This window comes from Neofelis nebulosa, chromosome 10, assembly GCF_028018385.1.
Source record: "Neofelis nebulosa isolate mNeoNeb1 chromosome 10, mNeoNeb1.pri, whole genome shotgun sequence".
NCBI classification, from domain to species: domain Eukaryota; kingdom Metazoa; phylum Chordata; class Mammalia; order Carnivora; family Felidae; genus Neofelis; species Neofelis nebulosa.
In genome coordinates this window covers 16,095,739-16,119,284 of record NC_080791.1, presented here as the reverse complement: position 1 = coordinate 16,119,284, position 23,546 = coordinate 16,095,739, and the positions used below count along the sequence as shown (strand labels likewise).

Below are 23,546 nucleotides of genomic sequence, written 5' to 3'. Positions count from 1 at the left end.
CCCCAGCTCCAGGTCACTCTCAGACTGCCCTCCACTCCCTTCCAGCAAGGTGAGCTGCTGCCTCCGCTCTCCAATGCCCAGGCCCAGCTGGGAGCGCTCCAAGGCCCTGCCCCTAGCCCACCCCCTCCCCACAAAACCCCAGCCACACAGCTCTCAGGGGCCCAGGAGGAGGGACGGTACAATCACGCTCCCCAATCTGTGTCCCCCGCTCTCGCGTGTCCCAGCCTTGAAACCCCACCCCCAGCCCAGGCTCTCCATGGTACCTCAACCTCAGAGGTCCCTCACTGCAGAGTTTGGCCATGACCCCCCTGGACACGTACCCAGCTTCCCTCCTGCTGCTTGCCCAGTTCCACGTCAAAAAAAAAAAAAAAAAAAAAAAAACCAGGAACAGAGGAGCCTAGGCACCCAGGAGGCTGGGCCAGTGCCCCCGCCCCTGCCCCAGGACCCAGATAAGCAGCCTGCTGGAGATGGGAGGGGCAGGGCAGGCAGCCTCCAAGATTTAAAGTGGCAGGTGGGGCAGGTCAGGGCTGGCGGTGAGGTGTGCCCGTGTGCCCTCGCGCCTGGGGGGTGGGGAGGCTGAATGGAGGAGCTGAGGGAGGCTGGGCCCGTCACTCTGCCTTTGCCAGACTCGGTGCTCCCTCTCCAGATTAAGACCCCAGGGTGGTCCGAGCACGCTCTAGGTCAAGGCAAAGACAGTGAAGAGAAGCTGTGGCAAAGGAGAAGACTGGTGATCCTTCTCCTCTCTCCCCAACCCAGCCTGCACCTCACCTTGCCCAAAGCTGTCCCAACCTCTTCTGAAAAGCCCTCCAGACAAACCTCCCCATTTCTGGTTCTCCTCCTCAAACCAATCCCAGGGGCCCTGGGCCCCCCAGCAACCCCATTCTGCTCACAAGGGACAGAGGGCAGAATCCATTCTCCTGTACGTGTGCCCGACTGTCCACATTAGCCAGAGCCCCCTGAGCTCCCTGCACTATCTGGGGAATCCTGGCCCCCACCCAGCTCAGAGGCCATCTCCAGGACAGCTGCCCGGAGCCACACCCGGCCCCCAAATGCACACATACGCACGCATGCTGATGCATACAATCACGATCACACAGTCGGCCCAGGATAAAGCCAGGGGCGACCTGTCCTGTTCTCTTTCTCTTCCCTGCCACCCACATTCCCAGATGATCCTCACTGGGCCAGGGTGAGCAGCTCCCACCCATTTGTAAAAGACCAAAAAGAGGGGTGCCTGGGTGGCTCAGTCAGTTGAGCATCCAACTTCGGCTCAGGTCATGAGCTCAAGGTTCGTGAGTTCAAGCCCCACATCAGGCTCATTGCTGTTAGCATGGAGCCCACTTTGGATCCTCTGTCCCGCCCCCCGCCCCCCCACCACCACTACTGTCCCTCCCCTGCTCGCACTCTCTCTTAAAATAAAAAAAAATTTAAAAAAAAGAAGCAACTTTTCCAAAGAACAAGGTGCTTTTCTAAAAAACAAGCCTTAAGAAGACAGGCGTCTTGAATTCCAACACGGGCTCTGCCAGAACTTGCTGTGTGACCTTGCACAAACCCATTCCCCTCTCTGGGCCTCAGCTTCTCATCATTAAGACTTGCTCCTCAAACTGAGAGGTGCAAGACCTCACCGTAAAGGTGGTGTGTTTTCCTACAGCTTTGTTATCATCAGGTAAATAACGCAAAACTTAACTTACACGTTAAAACAAACGCTGTGTTACAGAATAAAAGCAAAGTTAACGTGCATCTGAAATAAAGCCTTAGAGACTTCAAAGAAAGTTCTTCCAGGCACCAGACCCCTGAGATATAGGTCACTAAGGTGCATCCCAGAAGGAGAAAAGCTTGAGAAGCCCAGGCCCTGTCCAAGGGCCCCTCCTGCTCTGCCAGCTGGCCTGCCTGCACCCTGGCAAGGACCCCGCCGTGGATGGCGGCACCCTCCGGGGCATCTGCTCACCAGCCTCTCCATCTCCTGCTCCCAGAGCCGTTCTTGGTGCTGCCGCCGGTGGTACTCCAGGAGGTCGTCCTCGTTGTCACTGATCTCCGTGATGCTATTTTTCCGCTCCCGAGTGACAGGCACCCGCAAGTCCCCACTGGACAGCTTCCTCTGGGCACGGGGGCTCTGGCGGGGCGAAGCCCCGGTCAGAGAGCCCAGACTATAGGCTGGGCTCAGCCTGCCACTGAAGCTGCCCTTGCGGGGTGCCAGTGACTCCCCGAGCGTGGGTGAGGGGCTCCGTGTCCTACGGCCCCGTGCCCCCAGCGTCAGGGAGAAGTCCTCCGGTGACGCCCCGTGGGCTGCCCAGCGCCGGGCCCGGGGACTCTCCACCACTTCCCTGCTTAGCTTGGGATCTGGCGTAGTCCTGGTGGGCATGGGGGAGAGAGCCCGTCGCGACAGAGACGGGCTCAACGGAGGGAGTTCCCGCATGCTGTCCAGGCCCCGCCGGCCCAGGCGGGGACTCTCAGGAGGCTGCAGGGTGCGGGTGGCTGACCCATCTGAAAATGTTCGGCCCACCAGCTGGCGTGAGGGGCTGGTTGTCAGCACCCGCTCGGTGCCTGGCAGCTCACGGAAAGGGCTGGGAGGGCGGTCCTGGAGGGTGCCGATCTTGTTTCGGGGAGCAGGGACCGGAGGCTGCAACTTGGGGCTTCCAGGAATGCTCGTGGGCTGGCTTCGGGCACCGGAAGCTGGGTATTCACTCAGGTTGATGGCCACCACGGGCAGCTGCCCACCCAGCCGGGGGCTCTCGGTGGCTCTGCGGGCCTCCGCCAAGACAGTGGCCGCGGGGCTGTCCGTCAGCAGACCTCGGAGGCCGGGGCTGGGAGGCCTCTCGTGACCCCCTTTCCGGCCCAGCCGGGGGCTCTCGGAGGAGCGGGCACCGCCCGGTCGGGACTGTGGGGGCTGCAGGGCCAGGTGGTAGCTCGAGGAACGGGCAGGCACCAGCGGCGGCACGGAAGGTGCCGGCTCCTGCCCGCTGGGTGAGTGGCTGGCACAGCTCCCACTGCTGGCTGGCGAGGAGAGCGGAGAGAAGGCTGGAGAGGTGTTCTCATAGCTGGAGCCCACAGACATGGCACCAGGGCTGGTTGGCGGGGACAGCAAGTAGCGCCCACCATTAGCCATTGGCGACAGTGGGGAAGTCGCGGCAGGCTTCTTGCCGGCCGCTCCGGGCTCCTCTAGCACCAGCGAGTCCATGATCTCCTGCAAGTCCTTCTCAATAGAGCTCACCAGGGAACTGTGGCTGGCGCAGGCAGAGGGGCCCCGGGTCGCGGGCTGTGGCGCGTGGTTCCCATTCACCAGGCTTTCCGATTCTGCGGATGGGAAACGCAAAGGTGCCTCAGGCCCTGGCCTCCAACCACCGGGGAGCTGTACGTGCCCAAGAACGAGGGAGGCGATCTGCCAGCTCTACCACTGACCTGCTGCACGACCGTCAATCAGCCGCCCTCGGTTTCCCTGTCCGGAAAGGAAGGGCACGGGTGCGGCTCTCCTGGCTCTAACGCCTCATGACTTCGGACAGAGCTGGTAACGATGCCAGGCACTTCTAGGCCCAGTTATCGCGGGCTCACCCCAAGACCGGGTTCCTCCCTGCCTTGGTTTCCCCTCCCAGATCTCTCCTTCAGGAAGGGCAGATGGACATTCTATGGAGGGGATGCTGTGGAGCTGGCCAGAAGTTCGGGGTGGGGGGTCCAGTCTAATAGGACATTAGGACCTCCCAGCACAGCAGCTGAGACCCAGGAAAAACCACAGGCCAGACCTCCAGCGCTGGGCAAGAGGTGTGTGCCGTACTGCTCTGCCCAATCAGAGGCAGGGAGGGTCCTGGCACTGCTGGGTGGCTTCTGGAAGCCAGGCTGGCCAGCCACTAGGGGCGGCTCGGCGCCTCCGATCATGAGCCCATCAAGCCACGCCAGCAAGAGCCTGCCTTGGCCCTGCCCCAGGCCTCATCAACGAACCAAGAGTCCCAGGAACGAGTGCCCGGAACAGCTGAGGGAAGGAGTGGCATGACAAGGCTAAGGGAGAGCGGGTAAAGCTAGCCAGGGAGTGGGCTGGGAACCCGGGCTTCTGAGGGGCTCACCAGACACCCATGTCCACCTGTCCCAGTACGACACTGACACCTGTCATCCCACGGCCATCTGAACCCTCGTTGCAAAGCCTCGGACGGGAGGCTCACTGGCAGCCTCCTGGTCTACACCCCACCCCACCCCCTAGGCAGCTGGGTTGAGGGGGGTGCTGTGCTGGTTCCCTGGAACAATCACCGACTCTCCTCTGGGGATCAATAATTCACACACAAACTGCAGCTGTTCCGCTGAGTAATCAGCTGGCATGGCCTGGGGGGAGGGGCAGGGCCCAAGGACCTAAGGGCCGGCAGGTGGGACCCGCCAGCAGGGGTTCAACCTAATGCTTCCTTCTGCCCCCTCAGGCCCCTCTCAAGGGTGAGGTTCCCCAGCGGTTGGCACATGAGGTTTAGGGTCCCAGACACCGAAGTGGCACCTTCCAGGGCAGTGGGGCTGGCAGAGCCCTCCGTCCCTTGGGCACATGATTCCCCAGTTCCAGCCAAGCGGCACTTCTTGGATCCCTCCCAGTAGCCAGACCGCCTGGCATTCTCCACCAATGGCCCATGGCAGGTGGCAGCAAGCCCAGATCATAGGCATTGTCCTGCCCTGACATTACGAGCACGGCTGGGATGGGCAAGGAGGAGGACTGTCCAGGAGAGCCACCAACCCGACCCCCCACCCCAAGTGGGCATCTACCTGAGCCAGGACTGTAGGGGGGCCCGGGGGCCCGGCCCCCTGCCGGAATCATACTCTTCATCCACTTGGCTTCAGCCGGGTGGTTAAAGCGGAGGAAGGTCGACTGACCCAGGCACAACATACAGCCTGCAGAGAAAACAAATGCTGAGAAGGGCAGAAAGCGCTGGGGTACGCCTCACCCCGCAGCATGAGCGGGCTCACCCCGGGCTCCAGACAGCCATCCCCACCTGCACTCACAGTGTCTACACGGACCACGCCTGACCTGACAAGCACCAGCAGGGCTCCACAGCACAGGGCAGAGCGGAAAGAGCTCTGGTTTGTGGGTCCCAAGATCTGAATATCCTGGTCCTAACTCTTGTTACTGGTTGTGAGACCTTCAGGTGAAGATCCTTCACCGCTGAGTCTCGTTCTGTCATTAGAAAAGTGAGGACAACACCACTGACCTTGCAGGGTTAACGGGACAATGTCTGTGAAAGTGTTCTGTGAAGGGAGAAGGTTCTTCGGAGAACATGGACACTCATGTCCCCCTTCCCCGAACTGTACCAATGATCCATCTATCTGCCCCTTGGGTGGAAAAGTCAGTTTCAGGGGCATCAATTTCCAGGATCAAAAAAAAAGCTCTGAGAGAGGGGACAGGGAAAAACCACGCGTCAGTCAGATGCCCCTCCACAGGAACCAGAATTTGCTTCCTGGCTCCAAATCCTTACCATGACGTGGCCGGGGGAGAGCCACCACCTTCCTTCTCTCCGACAAAGCACCCTCTGGCCTGATATCTTCCTGCTCCTTGGTCTTCCGTGGAATCTAGCCAAGCCTAGGGCCAGTGGGCCCTGCCTCAGCCAAGCACATTCCCAGGCAGGAGACACAAGCCCAGTCCTGCCCAGTAAGGGTGACTACACAGAGAGGGGAGGGTATGTGGAAGCCAGAAATGTAGCCAGGGGCACCAAGAGTGTGCACAGCGGCAGGTGTGTGCAGAGGCTCCTGAGCCTGGCTAACAGGACTCCTCCTCCTCCTGGCCACACTGCAGGACTCCTGCGAAAGATGCTACGTTGGGAGAGCCCTGGTGCTCTCTCCAATCACTCTCCCGATCTGTCCACACCGCTGCGCCCAGCCTATCTACCCAATCTGGTGCCACTTGGCACCCCAAGCTTCATGCCAGTCTGCGCTGAGACTGGCAGGGAAGTCTACATTCCTGGACGCTGAGACAGTTCAGTTCAGGCAAGCCACAAGGGCAAGGGGCATCCAGGCCACGTGGATACCATGGCAGACCTCCCACTGAGCAGCTCGGGAGCCTGTTGCTGGGACCCTAGGCATTGCCGAGGCAGGCGGCGAAGGGGCCAGTAGGCTGAGAAGCCCACCACAGGTAACCATAGTGGACAAAGCCACCCACTTCTCTGGCACGCCCAGGGGCCCTCCCAAACAGGCAGGCACCAATAATTCCAAAGACTGACGGGTGGTTAGGAGAGAGGGGAGCCTTCCCAGACAAGCCGCCAATCAGGGATGCTGATCCCGGAGTAATCATAACCGGAATAAATAATAGCCAACCACACTTCCACCTAATTACAACCACAGCTGTTTCAGAAAGAGCCCTGCTGGCCCCTCCCGCTCCTCTCAGCCCTTTAACAAGCTAATTAATGATGAGTTCGCAGGGTCTAGACAGACCCACTCAATCCTAGATTGATGGGGGTGGGGTGGGGTGGGGGAGGATCTGGAGGCCGATTGCACAGCCCAGTCTGGGACGGAGGTGGGGAGTCTGAGTGGATTCCGGCCCATCAGAGCCAGGCCCACCCAAGAAGGCTATGGGCACCCAGGGACCCTCAGCCCTGGCTCCTGTGGCTGAGTTCCCTGCCCCCTCCTCTGCCCCTCAGCCTCCTCCGCGCAGGGGGTGTGGCCTTGCTGCCTCTGGGCTATAAATAGGTGATGCCAGGCAGGAGAGCTGGATCTGTATTAATAGAGCAGGCAGGAGGGCAACAAGGACTGAGAGCAGCCCAGCTCCTGCCCAAATTAACTTTCTATTTGCACTCAGGGGCCCCAGGCATTGCCCCAACTGGGGTCCCTACTGCCCCCAGGAGCCTGGAGAGCCTATTTCTGGGAAGAAACCTCCTCTCTGTCTGCTCCTGCCCCGTCAGCCCACTCAGGAAACCCTAGAACCTCTTCTCATCCAGGCAAAGTTGTGGTCCGGCCAGGACCCAGTGGGGCCCAGGCCCAGCTGTGTGTGTGCAGGTGGGTGGGGAAGCTGCACATCTGGAGGGAAAACAAGGCAAAGAAGAGGGCGGATCCTACCTCTGAGAGACACCGAGGGGATGCACCACACACACTCTCTCCTACAACCTTACACACAGACACACTCCCAGAAACACACACACAGGCATCCGTGCTCACACACTCCCAGGGCCACAGTCACTGCCCAGCTGGCCACACCAATAGAACGGACCGGCCAAAGGGAGGCTGGGGTGAGGGGAAGACGGGAGGAAGGGCCCCCAGCCAACCCCACCCCCCCACCCCCACCCCCGCCCTTCCTCTCAGCCCCCAGCACAGGCTTCCCCCATCCTCCTCCATCCTCCTCGGGACCCCTCAGCCCCTTCCGGAGGCGGGTCCGTGGAGGGGGCTTCCGAGCAAGCGCCGAGGAAGATGAAGTCTGGCCGGTGGAGGAGTGGCCCCGAGCCCAGACCTCCCACTCGGAAACGTGCAGGGCACACACACAATCGTCTCACACCCCCGAGCTCGTAAAGGGGAGCCGAGGGCCCCGCTCCCCTAGTCGAGCCCCCCATCCCCCAGACGCCCCTCCCAGCCCGAGCCCCCGGCCGGCCGGGCGGAGCACTCACCGCCGAACCCGGACCTCAGGAGCGCTGGCCCCCCGCTAGCTCGGGCCCTCGGGGCTCCCGGCCCGCCCCGGGCCTGCGAGAGGGCGGGCCGACCTCCCGCGCCGCGGGCTCGGGGCTCGGAGCAGCTAGCCGCCAGGCAGCCAGCCGCCGCCAGGGCCCGGGGAGGGGCGGGCCGGCCACCGGCGGCGGGGGAAGGGAGCCAGGGAGGGAGGGACAAAGGAGAGGAGGAGGGGAAGAGGAAGTGATGGAGGAGAGGAGAGGGGAGCGGGATGGAGAGGGCGGGGCGGGAGGATGCCGGCGACCGGCGCGGTGGGAGCTCCGCGGGGCGGGTGGGGGGTGAGGCAGGAGCAGAAGTGGGGACGGGGAGGAAAGGTAAGAGGTAAGTAGAGGTCAGAGGGTGAAGAGTCCGGAGGCAGGAGTGAGGCGAAGCAGGTTCGCCCTGAAAGCCCCCTGTGGTCGGCCTCCCGAGAGGCCCGGGAAGGGGCCAGCCCTGGACCCGCCGGCAGGTCACACCCTCTGGCCTCAGATCCCTTATCTACAGAATGAGGTCGTCCTCAACGACAGCAAAGGTTAAGCTCTGACATTCCATGGCTCCCAGAGATCCAGCTAGATCAGGAGGTCCAGCTCTGCCCCTCCATCTGCCACGGTGACAAGGTCACTCTTGGGCTGGGAGTTCAGGCCAAGGCAACCCTCTGTGCAGTGTGAGCAGCACTGAGCCCAGCTCTGGTCTGCAGCCGAAACACCTGCTCTTCTGCCCCTGCTCCCCACACTCCTAGCCCAGCCCAGCCCAGCTCACCCAGAGACCCAGGTTGGACCAAGGCACTGCCCCTTCCAAGCCAGCCCGCTCCCCTGGGGCTCCAGAAGCCAACCCCACCTCCTCCCCACCACCACCACCAGCTGTGCTAGTCTCAGCAAAGAGCTCTTCCACCCCAGCGAGGTAGCTTCCCATCTGGAAAACACAGTGCCACCTGCCTCTGGAGTCCCCAAGGGCAGGCTGAGCTTCTGCGCCAGGCAAGTACCCACCACCCAGCCTGGGCCCCAGCGAATTCCTCCTGTTCCAGGGACCTGCCCTCTGGACACCAGAACCCTAAGGGACACACTGTGTCTCTTAGCCACACGCCATGTGCTCAGAGCTCACACAGCCTCACACACATTCCCAGGACACTTGCTCAGTCTCACAGACCCCACCTTGGCTGTGCACACTGAGTCGCACAAAGTCCCCAGGTAAACACACCCTGTCTCTCACACGCGCTTATTCTCACCCACACAACACCCATCTTAGTTACACACTCATTCAGGCACAGATATCCTTCCACCCAGTCCCTGGAGAGACTCTGAAATCAAAGTCGGCCTCCATAGAGAAATAATTGAATGATTTTTCCTCCCTCGCTAAACACCTACCCACACGGCCATACTGCACATACGCACACGTGTGTATCTTACTCCCCTTCTGAAGGAAAATGGAAGAACCGTATAGGGTCAAATGCAAAATAGGGGGAGGCTTAAAAAAAAAAAAAATCTCAGGAAGAATGATTCATCGGTCTGGAAACTGTGACGGCCAGCTGGACAGACCCAGACAGACACGGAGGATGCCCGCCAGTGAGAAATAGGGCGGGAGGCAGGCACAAAGAAGTGAGGAGCTAGGAGCCTTTGCTTTTTCTCTCCCTCCTTTGAGCTTTATTAGTCAAGACCTTTATCTTACAACAGAGGACAGTTGGAAGCTTCAACTCGCATTTTACAGAAGGAATAACTGGTAACTGGATGGGAGAGGAAGAGGCTCCGTGTCCCGGATCCCAGAGGGAGATAGCTGGATAGCCCAGGAATCCCAGACCCCAGTCACGTGGCAGGGAGCGCCCCCTGCTGGCCATCATGCAAGCCTCTACCCATCAATGAGGGGCTTAGGGAGGGAAAGGGACGTGGAGACAGGGCTGGCAGCGGAGGCTGGGAGCGGATGGGGACCTACTGTCTAGACAGCCTGGGTCCTGAGCTGTGTGGCTTTCTGGGTCCTCCCCTAGTTAGTCCCCTCCCGGATCTTTCATGTGGTCTGGCACTGTGGTCCCAGGGTGGGGCAGCCGAGACCCAGATTGAGATTCCTCCTTATTTCCTTGGTCGCATTCCCAGCCCCGCCTCTTGCTCTGTAGAGAAGCGGGCAACGTGAGATGGGCCAGAACCCCGGGTATGGAGGTGGAATCAGGCTCTTGCTCGGCTCCCTCACTTCATGCTCCCGTGTCCACAGCTTTAGCAAAAGGCCAGCATCTGCTCTCTGTGGGCCCCCCCACCCCGCCCCGTCCTCCCCTGGCCCAGGCATCGTCCTGCTGGAAGAGCCTGTCACTGCCATCTCTACTCATCACGACGTGTGCCTCTCCAAGTTGCCTATGGCTGGGCACAGTGCCCAGAATGATGCATCTAAGTAAAGCCTGGCCCAGCCAGAACAGCCTCCTTGTTTGTTACTTGCAGGGTAGCCCTCTGTTTTTCAAAGAGGAGGGTCCCCTCTACAAGGCTCTGTCAGGGGAACAAGACGGGGAAAATGATCCTCTTGCACATATGCCCACAGACAGGCACGGGGCCAACGAGTTCTCAAATACACCGAGGAGTGCACACACGGACACTTCGGGACCATCAGTCCTGAGTTCACCCCTGTCCCCCACTTGAACACTCTGATCCATAAACACAAGGAAAGCCACAAACAGAGATACAGAAGCGCGGAGTCACAAACACATCCGGAGATATATAAACACACTCCAGTCACACAGACACACAGAGATAGCACATGCACCCCCCCCCCCCCCCCCCGAGCCACCCAGTTTCCAGGGAAACGCACTCCCAAGAATGTCCGGAGTGGGGCCAGGCAGGGCTGGGCTTGGTGCCTTGCTCCAGAGATGAGACAAGGAAACCCTCAGCTCCCGGAGCCCAGGGGAGGGGGAGTGCTAGGGAGAAGAACACCCGTTCCTTTGTGCCTCTGCCTACCCCTCCCCAGGCTGCCAAGCTCCTGAGACAGGCGAGCCCAGACAAGAAGGCTATGGGTGTGGGAGGGAGCGAGAGGGAAGGGGTTTAGGGTCAGAAGCGAGTGGGAGGGTGCATACTTGGCAGAGTGGGCTTTGGGCTGGGGAAGACTTAGGGGTCACCGGGGCCACAGGAAATGCCTAAGAATTCCATCTTGACCCAGGCCCTCCCTCTTCTCAGGGAGCGAAGTGATGCTCTGGGAAGACAGAGCAAGAGGGGCCTACAGGGCACCCGTTCCTCGACCCTGCTCACAACACGCGGGGAAGGCTTTTCTTGCCCATGGATCCGGGGGCTCTGGGGCTGAGGGAGTGAGGGCTGGGCTCTCTCTCTAGCTTTCTTTGAACCCTGCCCCTCCCTCTCCTTCCTGCTCTACTGTCTCACTTCCACACACCCACATCTTGGGGAAGATGTCCTCTTTGAGATTTAACGGGACTGTCGGGAGCCAGACGGCATCATAGCCAAAGCCCCAATTTATGGGGGTTCCTCCTCTCATCTGGAGTGAGACAACTTGAAGGCCTCGGAGGAGGCAAGGGCCTGCTGCTGGGGGACCTGCTTCCCTGAAGTCAGGTGTGCCCCTCATACTCGCAAGGACAGGAAGAAAGGAGTCGGGCAAGGTCAGGTCTCCTGGGTCAGCTGTGAAGGGAAGAGCATCTAAAGAGACCCTAAGGGATGTGAACACAAGGAGAGAGGGAAACAAAGGAATGAGTGGGATTCCCACTTCGAGGGAGCTGCCGGCCGGTAAGAGGCGAGAGTTCCCAGAAAACAATGCCAGGACCTAAGTGCTGCTCGGAGCGAGGCTGAGCCCAAAGCTCCCATCCTCACGGCCTCTACCCCCTACCCCAAATCTGCTTTCCTCATTCCCCTAAGGTGATGATTCATTGTATAAATTGATGCCCAGGGCAAACACACCTGGTCTGTCAAAGTGCCACCTGGGCCAACCCCTCAACTGCCCGGTCACCATGGTAACTGGGGGCCCAGTTTTCAGAGCTACCTAACAAAAGAATGGCCTGCTGCTTTGGGAAGCAGGGTGGTAACCATATTCATGACCCAAAAGCTACCGTCAACAGCATTTTAACAGGAGTGAGCACGTCCTCCGATTTTTGCCTTCACGTTCCACCTTTGCTCCATCCCCATCAGGGGGGACTGTCCTCCTCTGCCCCCCTCTCCCATCTTCTCAGAACACCTCCCTCTGGCATCAGGAAACAATGCCATCGTTCCGCCCACTGCTGCACCCGCCGCAGTCCTCTAACAATCCCTACTGACCTCTGTATCGGGGAGTCCCCCTGCCCTTTGGAGGCAGTGATCAGAACCTCTGCTCCCCTCCCCCGACCAGGTGTGGAGAGGCAAGCTGGGGACGACCAGAGAAGAAAAGCAGGTTGAAGACGGATCTGGATGCTACAAGGGTTTGGGATGTTGTTTAGGCACATCCAGAGGCACCTAAGCACCCCACCCTCTGTGTGGCCACTCAGGCAGTTACCATGGCAACCACCACAGCAGGCTTCCCCGGGGCATCGGCACCTCTCCTGCACCGGCTCTTAAACAGAGACCACCTCTGGTTGGGGGCGTCAAAGCTTACCCTGAGTGAGCCGGGTGGGCTGCCGGACAGGGAGCCCGTCGATACTGCAGGCATTGCCACACGGGTAGAGGGTGAGGGTGCCCCGCAGGTTCTCAATGTAGCAGTGCTCTGGAGCCAAGCCCGGACCCTGCAGGGAGATGTCCCTGGCCGCAGAGCCAATCACGGTCTTCCCTGAAGACAGAAGGCAAACTGAGTCAGAGGGCTTGTCCAGGTCGAGGAGGCAGGGATGGGGCAAGGAGGGTGACAAAGGAAATACAGTTGGACCTCCTACTTCACAAAGGATCGCCGCCTACCGCTGGCCACCCCTTTTGGGCCCCTGAGCCCGGTGGACACAGCCAGTGGCAGGAGCTCTCGGTCAGGCAGAGGAAACTCTGGCTCAGAGACGGGAGGGCACAGAGGATCCAGGCTCCACAGAGAAGGGGAACTTCTTTTCTGCAGACGTTCCTTTAGTCCCTCCAAATCCTTCTCCCCAAATCCTTTTCCTCCTTCACCAAGCTTCCCCTTCTTTTCCCCCAAATGTGCCATCTCTCCGTCTTCTCTCCCTCCTTTCTGCACCTGCAACCCTTGCCCCCACCCCCTACACTCCCCTCTCCCCTCCCTGCTGCAGCCTGAACAGCTCCCCCTGGCAGAGCCCCTGGGACCGGTATTTGGAGAATGTGGGGAATGTAGCATCACCCAGGCAACAAGTGCAGAGAGGACCGGCAGAAGCTGCAGCCAGGCGGTGAAGGGGGCTGTGCCAGGGCCTTATCTTGGGAGGTCTGCCCCCACTCCCATCCCTCCATTCTCCACAGGTAGCTTCTCCCATGCCAGGCACTGCCCTGGAACGGGGAGGGCGGGGGGGGGGGGGGGGGGGGGCTCTCTTCCTGGCCACGCTGGTTGCTAAGAGCAACGTTCTCTCCTGTTTCAGTGCTCTCCTCCTTGTTTCTAAACTGATCTTTAAGCCCAATCATGGAGCCAGATTATCCACCAAAGAAGGCAGACAGTCCGAGAAGGCCAAGACAAGGGACACACGCTGGTGGGGTTCGGTAGCATGGCCTCACATTTGGGAGAGGCAAACACTGAGGACACCTGGTGGGATGTCTGTAAGGATGTGGGGGGTGGCAGGTGGACCACCCCTCCAGACTCACCTTCCTCCAGCGGCAGAAGGGTGATAGCTGTGCTGAGCCGCCCACTGCCCAGGCTCACCAGATGGGGTTTGTCCGTTTGCACCTTCAGCCCTTTGCCTGTCTCGATCAGGTCCAAGGGCCCTTTCTGCAGGTAGTAGGGGTGGGGGATGAGCATCATTAGAGACTTCAGGCCTCAGACCCTGGTCCCAGTCACACTGACACTCTCTCCAGGACTGGCCCTCTCCAAAGGGCTCTGAGGGTGTCGAAAGGCTTAGCACAAGATCTTGCACGGAGCATTATTACACTAAATTGCAATTAGATCTGAATCTAGGCCACTCACTCGTCCCACTGGATTTATCTCAAGTCTTGGCTTAACTGTCCCCTTTGTCTATTAAGACAGAAACAAGGAGAAAGTAAGGAGAGCAGGGTAGGAGAAGGGGGTGCTGCAGAGGAGGGCCAATGAAGACTTGTCCCTGTACGCTTGTCCGTGGCGATCTACTTGGCTAACGCTTGCCTCTTGAAACTAAATCACAGTAGAGGGTAGGGGCATGGATCCAGGAGGGACACAGCCCAGGGTCAATCTGTAAAATGCTTCCTGACTTCCAAAGGGTATTTTCTGGGTGAACCAATTAACCTGATTCAGATAAAGACTTAGCTGTTAATAGGCTTGGCACCTGGGGAAGGGCAGAGAGGAGCTGCTGTCCTCATCCCTGGGCTGGGGCCGCGGGTGGGTAGAGCAACGGAACCCATTCCCTCCAACAGCCCTCTTGCCCCTTGGCCCCGACCCCACTCACCTTGACCATTGCTTGGGTCCTGCATCCAGGGCCCACCTGGTTCCTATTAAGAGCGTCCATGGTCCTGGGGCTCCAGAGCTCCTGGGGACACAGTGGAGAACAGGTGTAGGTGGGGAGGCCAGGGGAAGAGAGGGAAAGGAGCAGGCTCTGTTGACCAGGTTCTTAGGGCGGGGCAGCACCTGCTACCATCGTTCATTGCAAGTTAGTGCCGAAGAAAAAGTGGAGGCAGCTCAGGAGCTTCCTGAGGGAAAGACAGTGCCACATCTTCAACCTCACCATGCCAGTCCTGACCCTTGACCATGAGCACAAAGAACCCTAAGAGGGCCCAGCCTGTATTTCTATGCTTTCTAGCCTCTGACACCCAGAAGCCAGGCCTTGGCAGTAGAGGACCCTTAGATGTCTGGAGCCAGAGTGGGGAAAATCTACCTCAATGAGGGAAGCCAGGCCCAAGGAACTCACTCTCCCAGGGACACTGGTAGCCAGAGGACCCCCAGCAGGGCTGAGTAGGAGCACCGTCCCCCCCCCCCTCCACCTTTCCCACTTCTCCTCTCCCTTTGTCTCCTTCCCCCACCAGGAGTCCCCGCAGAGTATTTTTTTTTTCTTTCTTCCTTCCTTCCTTCCTGCCTTCCTGCCTTCCTGCCTTCCTGCCTTCCTGCCTTCCTGTCTTCCTTCCTGCCTTCCTTCCATGTTTATTTATTTCTGAGGGGGAGGGGACAGGCAGAGACAGAGGATCCAAAGCATGCTCCACAGTGCTGAGAGCAGAGAGCCAGATGCGAGGCTTGAACTCGGGAACCATGAGATCATGACCTGAGCCAGAACCAAGAGTCCAAAGCTTCACCAACTGAGTCATCCAGGCACCCCTCAGCAGGGTGTTTTCTTAAAGGAGACACAACAGGAAAAACTCAACACTTCCTGTCACCTATATATTTCAACTCCTCTTCCCCAGAAAGCAATCTCATCCCCAGACATTCAGAAAAAACAAACAAACAAAAACCCTCAGTGGTGACTAATGCCCAGAACACAGTTTTCTAAGGTTCTTAACTTGATCTGGTGTTGTAGGAGGCTTAGATCCTTAGAACCAAGGGTAAAGTAGATTCCAGGGCCAGAATGAGAACTCTTCCCACCCACCCACCCCTTTCTCCCTGGCTCACAATTTTGGTGCCGGAGAAATGTGTGGGACCTTTGGTTTCTAATGTGTGCCCCATGCCCATCCCCTGATCATCTGGCTAAGGTGCGAAAAAGGTCCCATTTGCTGCTGAAATGTTACTGGGGAAAACTGAGGCTGTGGCTGAAGGTAGGAGGGAGACCCAGGAAGGCAGGGTTTCTCTCCACTTTCTCTTCCGGCCCTTGACCAGGACCAGGTGACTTGGAGAGGAAGTGGGGGCAGAAGCCCAGCATTCCAAGGAGTGTCCGACCCTGCCCTGGCAGTGGGAACCAAGGGCCTCAGCCATAGGGTTACTAATTTTACCCTCCCAGCTTCCACCCTTCCGGACCTGGACAGCATCATGTCCGTCACCATTTCCACCCAAGCTGGCGGAAGAGAGACCGGAATAGTGCCTGGGGCCCACCCCAACTCTGCCTGGGAAGAGAGAAGGCAAAGGCCATTAACCTACACCAAGCACCGAGCTGGCCTGGCATCTCCTCAGGAGATCTGGCCATGGGGAAGAATTTCCAGGGTCAGGGTCAGTGGATTTCCTTCCACTTAGGGAAATCCCTCTGTGTTCTCTGCGGAAGAGAGGTGAGAGTGGGTTGGGAATGGAGAGTTTACATAAAAGCGGGGGGGGGGGGGGCGGGGAGGGATGTAAGAAATAAAAAATAAATAATGGTGAAGGAAAGGCATCATCCTTTAGTGAAAAGAGGTTCAGACTGGGATGCAAGAGCCTTAAATTCTAACGCTGACTTTATTAGTTATTAGCTGTGAGATCTTGGACAAGTTACTTAAATTCTCTAAGTGTCAGGTCATTCTCTATAAAAAGTAGAATACTGATTTAAAAAAAAGATTGCCTGGATTAGTGCTTGCCTGTGGCTAAGGGTAGAATGGGGAGTGACTATAAATGGGCACAAGATTTCTTTTTGGGGTGATGGAACTGTTCTTAAACTAAATTGTGATGATGGCTGCCCAGCTCTGTAAATATACTCTGAAAGTCAATGAAAGGTACACTTACATTAAGGGATGTTATGAAATATACATTACACCTCGATAAAACTGCCTCAGTTTTTTCATCTTTCAAATTCGCCACTATCACCCAGTTAGGCGGCTGGGGATGTGTTCATTTATTTACACCAAAGAATTTCAAGTAGAGATAAAGACTGTAAAGGAATAAGGTTGATGGCGAACAAGAGTGATTAGAGGAGAGAGCGGAATAATAATATAGCGAAAGGAGAGGGAGAGATAAGGGGAGAAGTGTAGGGAGGGACCGAGAAGATAAGATGTAGAGATCAGCAGGTTCGAGGCTGTGGCCCCAGCTCGGAAACCTAATCCAGGTGAAGTGGAAAGACACCAGACCAACGCGTCCCAGCGGCACCCAGGCGGCGCTTTGACAAAGGGGCTGGGCTGCGCCGCGGCGCGGGGAGCCGCCACCTGGGGGCGCCCTCTCCTCGGACCCCACCCCGGGCCGGGAAGGCGAAGCGGCGCTGCGCCCGGGGCGCCCCCACCGCTCAACCCGCTTCCGTGGACAGAGCTGCCCACTACCCCGGGCAGTAATTACCCACTCGGAGCGCCCCGCCCGGTCCCACTGCCAAAAAAAGGCCCCTGCGGCTCGAGGCCGGCTTCTGGGAAGGAGGGACTCGAAGAAGGCGCCGCGGTCAGCCCGGGCTCTCTACAGCTCTCCCGCACCTCCCGGGACGCGGGGGGGGGGGGGGGGGGGGGGGGTAGAGGCCTGGGAGCCGGAAGCTGCCGTGCAACAAGGAGGACCCCGTGGCGGGCGAGGCCCGGGCTCCCGCAGGTGACCCTGCTCAGGCCCGGCCCCTCCGGCCTCCTTGCCCAGCGCGGACGCGCGGGCTCACGGGCCCTGAGGGATCAGCCAGTCCCCAGCCCTCTCCTCCGAGCGGGGTGTCCAGTGTCACGGCTCGGGGGTCTCGGCACCCGAACTAGAGCGAAAGGAAGCCCGAGGAAGGGCCGAAAAGATCTGCAACCAACAGGCACTAGAGGAAGTCCAAGCTCCAAATCAGGCCCGCGGGCAAAAGGTCCCGGGCTACTCCCTGAGCGCTAGCCGGGCCCTCCGCGGCGCCCCTGCTCGGGAGCTCCCCGGGGTCCCGGGGGGCCGCTCCAGCCCTCACCTGTGGCCCGGGGGGCCAGCCGAGGCCTCGCCCCGGGCGTCGCATGGCCGCGTCCCGAGGCCTTCGGGGCCGAGCTGGGACCCTCTCCGCCCGCCGCCGCCTTCGCTTTCCCGACGCACATCCGCCTTCGAGGAAGGGCCGCCGGCAGGGGAAGGAGTCGGGACGGGAAGGAAACTGAGGCTGGGAGCCCGGTGGGTGGGGGCAGGGGTGGAGTGTGAAAAGACCGGGGCGGAGAGAGCTTGAGGAGGGGGAAATGAGGGGTCTGTGGCGGGACTGGGTGGGGAAGGGGAGACGCAAGGATGGGGGGGGGTGGGGATGAAAGACGGAGACTGAGCGATGAAGAAAAATGAGAGCTGGGGAGATGGACAGGAAGGCAAGAAGTTAGGGGAACAACCCGGGGGACGCAGAGCTGGAGGGAGACGGAAGGACAGCGAGGTGGAGGGACTGGGGGACAAAGAAGGAGATGCGGAGACTGAGGACAGGGAGGTCGTCGAGTAAAGGGAACGACGGCCAGGGACAGCCCTAGAAGGTACAGAGGGCAGTGGAGGGGGAAACCGAGGGGGCGGGGAGACGGGGGAGGGGAAGGTAAAGGGGAGACTGAGGGCAGGCCGGGGCACAAAAGTGGGGGCGGGATTGCAGGCGGTCACAGACGAGAGGCGGGAGTGTGGAGTGGGGCTCTGGTTCTCATGGAGGATGGGGCGTATGGGGGTGCTGGAAAGCGCCGCTCTGCGAGGTTGCGGGCGGGTGGGACGGCCGCCAGGGCGCGGCTCCTCGCTGGCCCTCGGCCTGCCCTGCCCGGGGCCGCCAGGTGGGACAAGGCCACAGTGTTGGGCCGCCCCGCCCGCCGCGGACGCCGGACAAGCGGCCTTTCTTTGGCCGGGCAGGGAGAAGGAGCCGCTTGTTTGCGCGGCCGGGGAAAGGGGCGGCCCCTCCGACACCGCCCGCTCCCCGCGGGGCAGCTGCGGGAAGGGGGGGGGGCGGGGGGGAGGTGCTGCGTGTGCACGGGAGGAGAGAGTGTGAGCGGCGGGATGTGCGTGCGCGAGGAGGTACTTGTGCAGGCGGGAACTGCGTGAGAGCGACGGGTTGCCGGAGTGAACGGCGGGCTCAGGAGTGCTGCGTGTGCAGCGCGTGTGGACTGCGGGCTGACGGCCAGGCGTGCGCCGGGCTGCCACACGTGCAACGGTGGCCGAGACCCGGGCTGCGCGCGCGGCGGGTGGGCGCGTGGGTGACGCGGGGTGGGGCGCGGTGCGGGTCTGCCGCGTGGGACGCCTGACGTGGTGGGCAGCGCGTGTTTGTGTGTGAGCGGTCCGATGAGTCAGCCCGGGAGCCTCCGGGACCGCTGAGCTAACGGGCCCAGAATGCAGCCCCGCCCCGGCGCCCTGGGTCCCCCGCCGGGCCGCGCGGTCCCCCGGCCGAGCCCCCCCACTCGCGCCAGCCCCGGCGGAAGCGTCTGCGGGCGCCTCGGCAACCCCGCGCCGGGCAGCCCCTCCCAGGCCCCGCCGCCCCCGCCCGCCCGCACTTCCCCATCCCGGAGGAACCCGGATGACTGGCTCAGCCCCCCGCCTCGGGGAACTCCGTTAGGGATTCGAATCCGGACCGCGCGGGCGTGGCAAGAACCTGGAACTCACTGCCCTAGGGAGCCCCATCTGGCCTCTTGGACTCCTAAAGATGCGGGGCCTCGGAGGAGGGCTCGGGAGGCCCCGGACGTGCCTCCCGTCTGCTGAACACATCCCAGAGTCCCTCCCCGATACCCACCGCCTCCGGGTCGGACCCCGCACACACTCCTCATCCATCAGGGCGGGCCGGCCCGGGACAGGAGCGGAGGTGGCCCAGGGGAGCGCGCTCCCCGGTGCGGTGCTCTCAGTCCTGCCGTCGGCCGGAGAGTGGGCGGTGTGCGGCGCGGGCGGACGAGACCCCGCGAGTGTCCGCCCGGCCGTCTGGGAGCCCACGAGAGAGTTCGGAGGGGGCAACGACCAGCGTCCCTACCGGGGGAGGGAGCGAGAGCCCCCTCTGGCGGCTGTGCGGACGGCGGCTGGCGAGGGCAAAAGCAAGCAGCTCGCAGAAAAACAGCGGAGCCGGCTCCGCACAAAGCCCCTTTAGGCCTCCCGCACTCACCTGGGGCGCCCCCACCTCCCCCACGGTTTCTTCTGAACTTCCCGGCCCAGAGCTGATCTGGGGGCTCCCGCCAGGCCCTGGGACTTCCCCTTATCCAGTCCCAGCCGCGCAGCCGGCGAGACCCACGGGCCTAGTGGGAGAGCGAGTCCTTACCTCGCGGGGGGAGAGTGGGACACCGGTTCCTTCGCCTGGCTAAGCCCGCCGCGGCCTCAGGCTCTGGAGGACACTGTTGCTTTTCCTTGGGAGCCCGCTGAGTGGGAGGAGAGCGAGCGGGTCCCGCCCCCCCCCCCCCAGTCCCCGCCCCCGTCCCCCGTCCCGTCCGCCTGGCCAGCCAGAGAAGACGCCCTTGTGGAGCTGGAGCCCAAGGTCCCCCCACCCACCCTTTCCCATAGCAGCACCTCCCCCCCTACTCCCCACCCCGCCTGCACAGCACCCGCTTTGTTCCTCTCTGCAGCTGGGCTCTCCACTACCATCAAACACACACACACACACACACACACACACACACACACCTCCGCCTTCCTCCCCTCCCCTCCGGACTCCCCCAGACCCTCCACCCGTGGGCCTTTAAGGCTCTTCTGAAAGGGTGTTTTTAACAATCTCTCACTCTCTGCCCCCGCCCGCTTTTATTTATTTTTTTAACCTTAGATGCCTGAGTCCTCCATGGCTCCCGCGAACCTCCTGGTCGCAGCCCCCCAGCCTAGTCAATATCTCCAGAAAACGTCTGCTGAGGGGACCCAGGTTTACCTCCGGTCACCCCTCCTCTTCACCCTATCCCCGGCCCTACCATGAAGAGTTGTAAATGGGGTTGATAACCCTGCACATCCGGCTTCACAGATTTTTCTAAGGCTAGGTATAAGACATGTTAAAGTGCCATGCAAACCATAAAGTACAAACCTGAACTGAATTATCATCCTGCCCCCATCCAGGTAGCTCCACCCTACCACAACCTGCTGCTTTACGATGGCGAGGCAAGCTACAGGCAGACAATTGAGCCCACCGTCCTATAGCAGTTTGGGTCTCTCTAGGAGTAGGGGCTTAAGAAGGAGGAAAACGAGGCACTAAAAACCTGAGTCTAGAAACTGAGCCTGGTTGAAGTCATTCGTCATCTCAACCCCCGCCCCGAAATTCAACGCTGACAGTGGATCCTTACCTTGCAAAGCCAGCTCTTGCCCCGGGGGACTGACTTGGGAGGCCCTAGGGAGCTGAACTCGGCTAGACTGAGCATCTACCTTGCCCCAGAGGGATCCCTGAGACTCTTCCTCTCCGAACAAGGGAGTGAAAAGCCCCCAAGTCTTCCAGCGGGGGCAGATAGCAGAAAATAATTCACCCTCTTTGGGATGAACATACCTTGTTCTGACTCAGTGGCTTTAGTTGGTGCCCTTTTTCGCTAACCGGGGAGCAGCAGGAGGCTGAAGTGCAGGAATCTTTGGTCACTCATTGACAGGACCAGCGTTAGCAGCCCCCCCCCCCCCCCCCCCCCCCGCTGGAGGCTGGGGCTGACTGGAGCCAGGCAATGGATGAGAGGGGGGAGGGGAAAGACACTTTGCTGTTACCAGCTGTGGCTAACAGAGGTCAAACAAGAAGGCTCCAGCATGCATCATGGTACCAGGAAGCCTCAGGATTTGGAGGGTAGAGGGTTGCTCCTTTTTTCCCCCCCGCCCCCCTTCATACTGCTTGAGGCCCAGGAAAGTATTTTGACTCTGGCCACCTTTCAGGAAGCAGATCACAACAGTAATTTTCCGACTATCCTGGTAAAAGAAAAAGAAACAAACTGAAACTGTTGTATCCTATGTGCCAAATCCCAGCATTAGAGGGAAGGGGTTCTGACTGGGGTCTTTTCACATAGCTCCGCAAGTCCTAGATCGTCTTCACCGCCTTGGCCAGGAGGAATTTCAGGGGATGACTGAGCCTGCCACGAGGCAGCTGATGCTGAGGCAGGGGGTTAAAACAGCACCCCACTCCGCTCTGCCCTCCCAGCCCGAGGACCAGCTGACCCCAGGACGAAGGCTCAGTGCAGTGTGTCCTCAGTCCTGCTGTGTTGAGGCCCTGTGTTCCCACAGTTAGAGCACTCAGGGGACTACAGACCTACCGCCCCCACCCTCCACCCCCACCCGCTGCACATCTGGAGCCCATCAAAAAACTCCGTGCTCGCTCACAATTACGCAAGAGGTCGAGCAGCTGGGAGCTCAGGAAAGGGGGAGGAAGAGAGGAGAAGAAAGCAGAAAACAGCTTTCCAAGCTTGCTTCAGACTTTCCGAAGTGGAAGCAGGGGGAGAGGGCAAAGGCTGGGTGTGGAAGGAAGAGCGGATTTGTGAAGGCCCTCTGCACTTGGCTTGGAGCGTCAGGGGTGGATTTCCACACCCCTCCCGCCTTTGCCTAGACGCATTTCCCACCTCTGTCACTTCAAATGTGCTCCCTCCAGCTCCAGAAGGAGGGGATTTTTGCTCATTACGGCAGGCAAACCCTGTAGATTCACACTTGCTCAAGCCATCCTTTCTGGTTGCCGTGGATCCCGAACTCAGGCATCGTTCGTGTAGGCGTGGCAGCAGTGATACCTCAAGCTAAGATGCATCAAAGCAGAGTGGGCATTGGGGCGGGGTGGGGGTGGGGTACTGGTCTTGTCCACATCCACAGCTCGGGACCTTCCCCTGAACTGAAAAGAACAAGCATTCATTTGGGCAGAAGAAGAAGAAACAAAACCTGTTTCCATTTCCCTCATCGCCTTGAAATTGGAATGCCTTTTTCAACTAGACTGTTGGGCTATCAACCCGATCACAGCGTACACACGCTTGTGGCAGCTTTCTAGAATTGGACTAAGCCCTAAATAACCACTTAGCCCCTGCCCTATGAACAGCAAGGCAAAACAAACAAACAAACAAACAAACAAAAACCTGTTGGGGTGGGGGGAGCGCCAGGAGTGGGAAATGACCCAAACTTCTAACAATTGCCTGGTTGCTTGACCTTTTGTGTGGGAGAGTAGGCAGGAACTCGGTTTGGAAAGGTAATATAATCTTCCTAACGGTTTGCCTCCGTGTAAACCACTCAACTCCCAGGGGTTAAGATGGGAGACTGACACTTGTAGAAATGCTGTCAAAGTTCACGTAAGAGCGATGTACAGCAACCAATTACTGGTGGATCTTCTTGGAGTTTCAAAGCTCGATAGGTGCAATAGTTACCAAAAGGGGCAAGGAGAGGAAACGGAGGGATAGAGGGGTTGCAGTGAGATGTGGATGGTAAAGGAGAGTTAATTCTGAGTTTTTGCTTTGAGAGATTATTCTGAAGCCTACGCCAGGACCCTGTTCCCAACCCTCACTGAGACCCATGCTGAGTTTCACTAGCTGTAGTTAGCACTTGTCTACCTGAGGACAAAAAGGCTTTGCAAGTAGGTACAGCCATTGCTTCTAGTTAGACTTTAATCTTGAGGATGGGGGGACTTTTTCTGTTCTTCTATTTTCCTCCGACGACGAGCCAGACCAGATGTGAACTTTTCTAAAAAGCCCAGTCTGTACCAACCCTGGAAATCTCTCAGATCCTACACAGTGCGAACAACTTCACATTAATTGGAGGGTAAAACTTCCTGTGTCTGAGATGCATGGGTTGATAGACTTGGAGGTTTGAAACGACTCAGTAGATGAATTACAGATCCTTCTTAAAAGGAATTCCTGGGGCGCCTGGGTGGCGCAGTCGGTTAAGCGTCCGACTTCAGCCAGGTCACGATCTCGCGGTCCGTGAGTCCGAGCCCCGCGTCGGGCTCTGGGCTGATGGCTCGGAGCCTGGAGCCTGTTTCCTATTCTGTGTCTCCCTCTCTCTCTGCCCCTCCCCCGTTCATGCTCTGTCTCTCTCTGTCCCCAAAAAAAAAAAAAAAAAAAAAAAAAAAAGTTGAAAAAAAAAAAAAGGAATTCCTGACCACAGAGGTGTGTTCCCTACCTCCTCTATGTGGAATTAATTAATTCAAAGCAGGAACCACAAACCTCCTACATTAAACAGAATGCTCAGTCAGGTCTAATTAGTTTGTTAGTCTCCTTCACAAGAGGCCAACAAAAGAGTCCACTTGATGCCGCGGAGGGATTAGCTGCCAGTCAGGGGGTGTGACAGGGGTTTGGTGTGCTTCACCGGATTAA

General features: G+C 59.3%; 1 protein-coding gene across 17 annotated transcripts in view; it reads right to left on the bottom strand.

The window, feature by feature from the left end:
* PHLDB1 (pleckstrin homology like domain family B member 1) overlaps positions 1-20,837 on the bottom strand; it is a 45,694-nt gene extending 24,857 nt beyond the window's left edge. For 12 of the 17 annotated variants that reach the window (XM_058686919.1, XM_058686920.1, XM_058686924.1 and 9 more), the window contains exons 1-5: positions 14,030-14,110; positions 13,257-13,380; positions 12,130-12,300; positions 4,729-4,854; positions 1,946-3,291 (exon numbers count right to left, since the gene is read on the bottom strand). In XM_058686919.1, the coding sequence (XP_058542902.1) occupies positions 1,946-3,291; positions 4,729-4,854; positions 12,130-12,300; positions 13,257-13,380; positions 14,030-14,089 (1,827 nt within the window). In that variant the 5' untranslated portion in view covers positions 14,090-14,110. Of the gene's footprint in view, positions 1-1,945; positions 3,292-4,728; positions 4,855-5,435; positions 5,980-12,129; positions 12,301-13,256; positions 13,381-14,029; positions 14,111-17,308; positions 18,236-19,063; positions 19,316-19,576; positions 19,698-20,773 lie in introns of those variants that run through there. The other 5 variants (XM_058686923.1, XM_058686921.1, XM_058686922.1 and 2 more) reach the window with 5 other exon arrangements.
* Between the last annotated feature and the right edge of the window lie 2,709 nt (positions 20,838-23,546).